The sequence below is a fragment of the Emiliania huxleyi genome (genome assembly GCF_000372725.1).
Source record: "Emiliania huxleyi CCMP1516 unplaced genomic scaffold EMIHUscaffold_113, whole genome shotgun sequence".
Lineage (NCBI taxonomy): Eukaryota > Haptophyta > Isochrysidales > Noelaerhabdaceae > Emiliania > Emiliania huxleyi.
In genome coordinates this window covers 357,582-363,965 of record NW_005201613.1, presented here as the reverse complement: position 1 = coordinate 363,965, position 6,384 = coordinate 357,582, and the positions used below count along the sequence as shown (strand labels likewise).

Sequence of the window (6,384 nt, the reverse complement as noted above, 5' to 3'; positions counted from 1 at the left end):
GGGTTCGGATTCGAGCAGGCAGCGGGGAGAGGCGAGCGGGGCGTGAGGATCATTGCGGCGCGCCGTGATGAGGTCCTGCCGGACCGTGCAGCAGATGCATCCGTTCATCATCTCGATGATCTCCTCGTCGGCTTGGACCTACAGGCGCCGCGCACACACTCGCCCCTCGCCCGCGCGCGCAGCGGCCGCTCCAACCCCCACCCCGCCTTTGAGTTCTTTTGCAGCAGCTCGTCGTCGATGCCGACATCGCCAAACTCGTTCTCGATGACGGCGATCTTCTTCCCGTGGGTGGCGGTCTGACGCGGATAAGGAGGGTGGGGAGTGGAGAGAGGCGGGCGCGCGGGGGGGGGGGGCGGCGGCGCAGCGGTGGACGTTCGAGTGGCTGGAGCGAGGCGCAAGGAGCCGGGGCGGTGCAGCGACGCGGAGGCGTGTGCGAGGTGGTGGGAGGGAGGGCGGCGTAGCCACCAGGATGTGGTTGAGCAGGGTGGTCTTCCCGCTCCCAAGGAAGCCGGTGAGGACGGTGACGGGCACGAGGTTCTCGTTGTCTTCAGCTGAAGCAGCCATCTGGGCCTCGTCCAGCCGCCTCTTGCTCCCACACAGCACTCAAAAGAATTTTGAGCCTTACCAACCGTAGAAAAGAGATACGTAGATCCCTCCCTTGGGTTGTGTGTTTTCTTTCTTTCTTAGAGATACGTAGACCCTTGGGCTGTCTGTTTTTTTCTTTCTTTCTTTAAAGAGATACGTAGAGGGAGACTCCCCACTTTCTCTTCCCACGCTAAGCGAGTTATTTCTTTCTTTCTTTCTCAGAGCTACAGGTCAGCCGAATTTAAGATTTGAAGGCGGGGAGTCCGTTAGCCTTAAAATCTTGAAAATGTGTGAACGGACAGCTAAAATCTTGCGAAAATGCGCCCCAGAGCTCTAAAATCTTGGTCTAAAATCTGAAAATCGCCGGCCTGCGGCCGGCCTCTAAAATCTTAAATTCGGCGGACTTGTATGTGCGCGCTCACCCGTTGCTTGGTGTTGCTGGCTACTCTTGAGTCCTCCTGGCTGCTCTCCGCCCACCAGCCGGCCACAGGCCGCCACCCTCGCCGGCCGGCGTCGAGAGAACGGCCAGACTCGACCGACTCTGTGTCGCGCCGCTGCCTGCTTCTCGCGCCGCTGTAGCAGCGCCAGCAGCTCGGCCGCGCATCCTTCACACACGCTGCTACAACCAAGCTGAGCGAGCCCAGTGTCGAGATCTGGTGTGAGCTGCATGTGCGCGGCGGCCGTGGCGACAGCAGGTCCACCAGACGGACCTCAAAGCTTGCCGTCGGCGTGCTGTCGTGGCGAGAGCGCGAGACCGCTGCAGAGGAGCCGAGTGCAGTGGCGAGCCAGAGGCTACCAGGGCCACCAAGTGGTAGCCCATGCCAATTCTGATCAGGGCTGTGCTTTGGTGGGGTTGTGTTTGAGCATGTGTGAAGTGGGAGTGCGTGCCAGCGGTGTCTGTGGGTGAAACAGGCGTGTGTGAGGCCGTAAGAGCCGTGGTATGAGCCAGAGTGGGCTTCATCACCCAAAATAAGGACGGTTTGGGAGAGATCAGACTTGATACTGATGGGCCTGGGCCAGGAGAGCGACAGAAAAGGCGAGGTGGTGAGCTGGGAAGCCGCGACGTCGGCACCTGGACGTGTCGCGATGAACTGCCGAAAAGCACTGTTTGCGGCTATTGCTCAAAACTTCGGGAGACAAGGCCTACATATTATGACTGCATCCATGCGCCTGGTGCATGAGGGCTGCGGGTCGGGACATTTCACGGTCGGTGGCGCCGGTGATGGCCTCCGGAAAGCCCTCGCAATCGCCTCGGATGGGGTCCACCGGGGCGCCATCTCGAGCCCTCTCCGTGTCATCACGAGCCGGTGTGAGCTTGCAGACCCGAGATAAGTGCGGTCTGGGACGGCTCAGACGTGCTACTGATGGGCCTGGGCCAGGAGGGCGACAGAGAAGGCGAGGTGGTGAGCTGAGAGGCTGGAGCGTCCGCGTGTGACCTTGTCGCGATGCAAGTGCCAAAAAGCGGCTCATGCCCCAGGCGTGCCAGCACCGCCGTTCTGCGCGGGCTCGGCGCCAACCTCGGCTCTCCAGAGGGAGCCGGCGAGGACCCAGCGCGGCCGGAGCTCGTCCGCGCCGACCCACCGCTGCTGGCCGTACCGCTCGGAGGTGACGAGGAAGGACGGCTCCTCCTCGCCCGTCGCGGGGCGGCGCTCGAGCAGCCGCACCTCCCACCAGCCGTCCTTCCACCTACCTGTGTTAGTGCCAGTGCGCGCCAGTCCCGTGCCCAGTGTATATAAATAAATAAATAAAACGGACACACCAAACAAGGGGTGGGAGAAGGACAGGGTCCCCACCTGCGCGAGCAGGATCTTGTAAGGACGATGTTGTGTGAGGCAGTCTGCTTGTTAAATTCTTCTCGCCAGCGGCCGTCACGGCCGGCCGCGAAGAGTTAGCTGCGCGCCTCGCCGTCACGAGCCCAGGCCGTCACGAGCCCACGCCACCTTCTCGGCTCCAGCCGGCATCGCAAAGGTTTCTTAGCCCAGCGAACTCCATGCTGCGACAGCTCGCGTGGCGCGGCGCGGCGCGGTTGCGCGCTCCGTTTCCCCGCCAACCGCTGCCGGCGGCCGCGCTCTACTCGCTCGAGCGGCTCGGCTATGCGGTGGTCCCCGGTTGGCTGCGCGCTGCGGACACCGCTGCTCTGCTCGCGGACGCCCTCGCGTTGGAGGCGGCCGGAGTGCCGCGCGCCGCCGGGGTGGGCGGCGTCGCAGAGAGCGAGAGCTCTGATTGGGCGGTCGAGCTCAAGACCGAGCTGAGGAGGGCAGCTTCGGTGTGGATCCACGAGCCGCCACTCTCGCTGCACGGCGCGCCGGCCGCTCGGCTGGCCCTGCTCAGCACGGCCGAGGCGCTTAGGGCCGAGCTGCTCGACGCGGGCTGCACAGCGCGGCCCCTCGACACCGAGGCGACGAGCCTCGCCTACCTCTACTACCCCGCGGGTGGCTTCTACCGGCGCCACCGCGACACGCCGCCGGCGCCGTCGCCGACGGGCGAGCACCGCGAGGTCAGCTTGCTGCTCTACCTCGACCCTGTGTGGCGGCCGGACTGGGGCGGCGCGCTGCGTATCTTTGCTAAGCCCGCGCCGGTGGACGTGCAGCCCGAGGCGGGCACACTCGTGCTGATGCACTCCCCGCTGCTGGAGCACGAGGTGCTCGAGACTTCGAGGGCTCGCCACTGTGTCGTGGGCTGGCTGTGCTCCGTCACCTGACTGAGTGTGTGTGCACCCTGTTGTCGAAATGATCATGGTGGTTGTGACGTGTATCGCGCAAGTGAGAAGCATGGTGAGAAGTGTTAAACATCATAGCGGGTGGGTAGGCCCTAAAACGGCGGGAGGGGTAGGGCTATATCGACAGAGCTTGAGGGCTCACCACCCCTCCACCCCCCTCCACGCTCCTCCCGTCGGATCGGCGTCGGGAGGGCTCCACAGGGTCCCATAGGGCTAGCGCGCTGGGAGGGGTAGGGCTATATCGACAGAGCTTGCCCGAGTGGTCGCTCACTCACGCACCGAGTCCCACTGACTCAGGGATGTATGAATGTATCGAAGGCGAAAAACAGAGTGTTGTTGTGGTGTTTGGAGAGAGAGAGAGATTTTTGTTTGTGTCAGGCGTCCAACTTTGGCTTGGCCCGTCTCTCCCTATCCTGCCTTTCCCATCCTGGCTCGTCGATCGCTGCCGCTCCCCACCATCCTGCCAGGTGCATTGTAGAAGAGCGGCTCCATTAGTACGCGGCCGATCGACCACTGCCCTCCGACGCGCACCGTTCGCTCTATGCCGCGTCTCGCTTCCTTGTAGCTTGTAGGTCACCTCAGGAGTGTGCTCCTTCTGTGCGGCTTCGTCTCCATCGTATGGTACGATCCCCGTGCGGTCGTTCCAAAAGTGGTTAGAGGAATCTGGGGTGGTCGGTGGGGAGGTGCATGAAGTCACACAGTGAGTGGAATATGCGCTCCCCATCCGGAGGTGACCGTAGCCCTCGTGGATGTATGTCATTACGAGATTGACGCCCTTGTGTGTTGATGGCGCGATCAGTCGGCCCACCTGCCTTTTGTGTAAGCTGCGGGTGAAGACCTCCACATCCTGGCAGCGTTGCCCGCCCTCTGGGTACTCTTGAATGAGCGTCTCCCTCTTTACCGCATGCCGACGCGCTTGTTGTAGCCCCTCGGCGTTAGCTGGGACCTCAAAGAAAGAATCTCACAAACAAACAATCAATCAAGAATCTCTAGGTAGTGCCGCTGCTCCAGGGCAGCCTGCCGACAGAAGAGAGACCCTCCCGCTATGTCTATTCAATGCCTTTTGTTGTGCAATCCTATTCAATCGGAAAGAGAGGAATTTTTTTGAGTGAAGGAATTGAGTAAGGAATGGCGCCGACATTCATGAAGGACGTAAAAAGTGGTCGCGTCCAGAACCGTGAACCCAACGCGGCCAAAGGATATCCACCTCGAGAACCTCGAGAGAACCGTGAAGGAAGAGACTGGCCTACCGACAATGGTGCAGCCCGCCTTCACGGCTGCCGCCGACCAGGCCGCCACGCCGTGCACTCACCGATGCGCCCGCCCCCGCCCCACAGATGCAAGCTACGCTCGCCATCGCCATCGGACTCGGGCTCACCGCCGCCGCTCCTGTCGGCACGCCGAAGATCCTGGCGTCGACGACAGACTTTGGCTTTGGCTCCAACACCGCGTGCAACTGCAACGGCGAGCCGCTCAGCAAGACGCTCATCGAGAAGCACGGCTACGTCGCCGTTGCGACTCCGGACTGGATGCTCACGCCGTTCCTCTCCATCAACACGGCGACCGCCTCCGGGGACTCGACGCCTGCCACGGCCATGGGCAAGCCGTACACATCCAACTGCGGCAACGGGAAGGGCGGGTGCGGCAAGTGCTGGAAGCTGACCACTCGCGACGAGCCCAACATCTACGGCCGCAAGACAACCTCCGACGGAACGCCGTCGGCACCTTTCAAGCAGCACGAGGTCAAGGTCGTGGTGATTGATGCTTGCGAGGACCGGAATGCATACGGCAACAACTGGCAGTGGTGCCTGCCGTTCAAGCTGGACTCTAGCCTCACAAAGGGCCTGCCGATCAACGCCAATGGCTACGCCGGACACAACATCACGGACGCAAAGTCCTTCCTGGTCGACCCCACCGTGCCGTACACTGGCTACCCGGGCGCGGGCGCAGTCACGGTCCCGTACGATTCGCTGCACCTGGGCCAGTTCAGCCACACCGACAAGGAGACTGACTGGCGGAGCGAGGAATGCTACGATGTCGCGGGCAACTGGATCTGCACCAACCTTGCCGGCCAGCCTTACCACTTTGACTTTGGCATTCAGCAGATGGACGACGACTTCCTCGAGAAGCAAGGTCCTCGAGCTTCCCTTCGCACTTGCGGTAAAACTTGTCGGCAATGCGTGCACGCTTGAAGAGAGCCTCGAGCGACTCTCCCGGGTCGATGGCGGGCGAGGCCGCCATCGAAGGCTTGGTGCCCGGCCGAGGAAAAAAATTCCCGGACGCAAGCTAAAAGTACGTGAGTGTGTGTGTGTGTGTGTCCTAGTAGTGTGACCTAGTAGTGTCCCCAGCTATGGGCGTGTCCACGTTGGAGCCAGGTGTGGTGTGGGCGCGAGAATAGCTCCGCCGTTCATGGAGGCAACCGATGCGAGTCGACTGGTGTGTGTCGTCGTGGTTTCGTATCAAGAATACTCACTCACAAGCTAAAAGTACGTACATGCTCCCAGTAAGCTAAAAATTCCGTCCTTGCACTTTAGCTTAATGAGAAATCTCTCTCTCTCACATGTACATGTACATGTGCATGTCCCTATCATTGAAAGTAGCAACCGGGTCGCGCTACACGCTCTCCGAATGGGATTTCTGCCCTGCCGCCTGTCGCGGCCCCGCCTGCCTCCCGGAGGCCCGCCCGGCCGTGCAATCCGCCGCCGGACCGCCCGGCGGGTCCAACCCGAAGCGGGCGACCGGCCGTTCGCACCGCTCGGCCGACGGGGCGAGCCCCGCGGCCCTCGATCGCTCGCCCCGGGACGTGGCCCGACCGGCCCACGCGCACGGCCTGGCCTCTACCGCCACTTTCGGCGGCGCAATTTGCGCCTTCATCGCTCTCTGGATCGTCCTGGCACCCATCGGACTCCTCCCGACGGTCGGCGGCGCCCACTCCGTGCACTTTGAGTCAGACTCGCTCTTCGGCAGGCACGCTCTTCGGCAAAAAGTCGCCGCCGGCTGTCCACGCCGAGCCAGCCAGTTGCCGGCTCGCATGGCAGCCTCTTTCTCTCGACCAGCCTCAACTTCGACACGGTCATCAT

The 6,384-nt window shown here is 62.2% G+C and overlaps 3 protein-coding genes across 3 annotated transcripts; 1 reads left to right on the top strand and 2 right to left on the bottom strand.

Annotated features, from left to right (window-relative positions):
* Positions 1 to 201: 201 nt before the first annotated feature.
* EMIHUDRAFT_223952 (hypothetical protein) lies at positions 202 to 564 on the bottom strand (the record flags this gene model as incomplete). Its single annotated transcript, XM_005791442.1, has 2 exons — positions 202 to 296; positions 466 to 564. Coding segments are annotated over 2 exons (194 nt in total), but the record flags the coding sequence as incomplete, so codon positions are not given.
* Positions 565 to 2,575: 2,011 nt separating this feature from the next.
* EMIHUDRAFT_223950 (hypothetical protein) lies at positions 2,576 to 3,286 on the top strand (the record flags this gene model as incomplete). Its single annotated transcript, XM_005791441.1, has 1 exon — positions 2,576 to 3,286. The coding sequence occupies one exon, from the start codon at positions 2,576 to 2,578 to the stop codon at positions 3,284 to 3,286; it is 711 nt and encodes a 236-aa protein (XP_005791498.1).
* Positions 3,287 to 5,917: 2,631 nt separating this feature from the next.
* EMIHUDRAFT_313046 (hypothetical protein) lies at positions 5,918 to 6,205 on the bottom strand (the record flags this gene model as incomplete). Its single annotated transcript, XM_005791440.1, has 1 exon — positions 5,918 to 6,205. The coding sequence occupies one exon, from the start codon at positions 6,203 to 6,205 to the stop codon at positions 5,918 to 5,920; it is 288 nt and encodes a 95-aa protein (XP_005791497.1).
* Between the last annotated feature and the right edge of the window lie 179 nt (positions 6,206 to 6,384).